The sequence below is a fragment of the Nelumbo nucifera genome, chromosome 1, assembly GCF_055504915.1.
Source record: "Nelumbo nucifera cultivar China Antique chromosome 1, China Antique-T2T, whole genome shotgun sequence".
Taxonomy (NCBI): domain Eukaryota; kingdom Viridiplantae; phylum Streptophyta; class Magnoliopsida; order Proteales; family Nelumbonaceae; genus Nelumbo; species Nelumbo nucifera.
Genome location: NC_142649.1, coordinates 85,411,218 through 85,413,301, shown reverse-complemented (window position 1 = coordinate 85,413,301; position 2,084 = coordinate 85,411,218). Strand labels below are relative to the sequence as shown.

Below are 2,084 nucleotides of genomic sequence, written 5' to 3'. Positions count from 1 at the left end.
GAGAGGTACAGGTACAGGGTTTCCCCCTCGGCCGGCTGGGCGAGGAGGAGAGGTGAAGTAAGGTACGCCTTGAGCTCGTCAAAGGCCCGCTAGAATTCCTCCGTCCATTGGAACTCTTTTAGCTTCTTGATGGCACGAAAGAAGGGTAGGCAGCGGTCGACTGACTTTGACATGAAGCGATTGAGGGCTGCTCTTTGGCCGGTGAGTTTTTGGGTCTCCTTCACCGTCCGTAGGGGTACCATGTCTAGTATAGCCTGTATTTTCTCAGGATTAGCCTCAATGCCTCTTTGAGTGATGACGAAACCTAGGAATTTTCCTGATGTAATGCCGAAGGCACACTTGCTGGGGTTGAGCTTCATGTTGTACTTTCGCAAGGTGTCGAAGGTCTCGGCTAGGTCCGATATGTGGGTCTCGGCCTTTAGGCTCTTCACTACCATATCATCCACATAGGCTCTAACATTCCTCCCATCTATTCTTTAAAAACCTTGTTGACAAGGCGTTGGTAGGTGGCCCCAACATTCTTGAGGCCGAAGGGCATACACAGTAGCAATATGTGCCATGTTCAGTGATGAACGAGGTCTTCTCTTCATCATCTGGGCGCATCTTTATCTGATTGTATATGGAGAAGGCATTCATGAAGTTAAGTAGCTTGTACCCTGCAGTGGCGTCAACGAGGTGGTCTATCATTGGCAAAGGAAAACTGTCCTTGGGGCAGGCTCGGTTAAGTTCTGTGAAATCAATATAGATCCACCATTTCCCATTAGCTTTCTTCACCATAACCACATTTGACAACCAGTTAAGGTAGTGTACCTCTCGGATGAAGCTGGTGTCGAGTAACTTTTCAACTTCCTCCTCTATGGCCTTCCAACACTCTGGTGCAAAGTTCATCTTCTTCTGCCAAACTGGCTTAGAGCTTGGGTCCATGCTCAGCCATTTTGGATAGGCTCTTGGGGGAAGGTTGGACCCGATGTGGACAGTCTTGTCGGGCTCGTTCTCGTCTAGGGGGACCGAGACGAGGTCCTCGGCAGGCTGGCCTCGGCTCGCTGGCTCCTCCCTGAGGTTGAGACCCTCTAGTGGTAGAGCTTCTTTATTCTTGCCCTTCAGTGCTACCACATAGCACTGGCGGTTGGCATGTTGGTTCCCATGAACAACTCCAATGCCGTGCTCGGTGGGGAACTCCAAGGCAAGGTGGTAGGAGGAGATGGCTGCCCGGAGTGCGTGAAGAGTTGGTCTCCCCATAATGGCGTTGTAGGGTGAACCGATCTTCCTGACTAGGAACTCTGTCATCCTCGTCACCTGCTGAGGCTCCATCCCCACTGTGATTGGTAGGGAGATCTTGTCCTCTGGTTTAACGATGTTGCCGGAGAAGCCGACTAGCAGGGCCTCTACTGGTTGGAGGCGCTTTGGAGCTATCTTCATCTTTTCAAAAGCTTCGTAGAAAAGGATGTCGGTTGAGGAGCCACTGTCAACATGGATTCTCTTGACTGCGAAGTTTGCAATGACGGCCAAAACCACCAATGTGTCGTCATGGGGGACTACTACCCCCTTCAGGTCCTCATTCATGAAGGAGAGGGACTCTTGCTTCTGCTTCTTGGGGGCTGGCCCATGGATGTTCAACTGCCTGGCATAAGCCTTCCGGGCCGAGGCCGAGGCTCCACCTGAGGTTGTGCCTCCCACTATGACGTCAATGACGCTGGCTGCTGAGAGGATGAGGCGCCAGCCTCGCCTTTGACGTACTGCTTGAGGTGGCCTCGACGAATGAGGGACTCTATCTCACTTTTGAAATCATAACAGTCCTCAGTGTTGTGGTTGGTACCTCGATGGAACTTGCAGTACTTCTTGGGATTACCCCGGCGGGGATTCTTCTTCGACTTTTCAGGCCACTTCATAAATTTCTCCTACCCGATCTGCATCAAAATCTATGTACGAGTGGAGTTGAGTGGCGTGTACTAATTGTAAGCCATGGCCGAGGCCGGTGGCTTCCTGTTGTTGTTGTTGCTGTGGCCCTGGTCTCCATTCTTCCTCTTCTTCTCAAGGGCTCCGTTCCGGTGTTTTGTGACTCTCTCATGTGCGTTCGTAGCCGA

The 2,084-nt window shown here is 51.7% G+C and overlaps 1 protein-coding gene across 1 annotated transcript; it reads right to left on the bottom strand.

The window, feature by feature from the left end:
* Positions 1-453: 453 nt before the first annotated feature.
* On the bottom strand, positions 454-1,563 carry LOC148803507 (uncharacterized). Its single transcript, XM_088896446.1, has one exon. The coding sequence runs from the start codon at positions 1,561-1,563 to the stop codon at positions 454-456; it is 1,110 nt and encodes a 369-aa protein (XP_088752572.1).
* Positions 1,564-2,084: the final 521 nt, after the last annotated feature.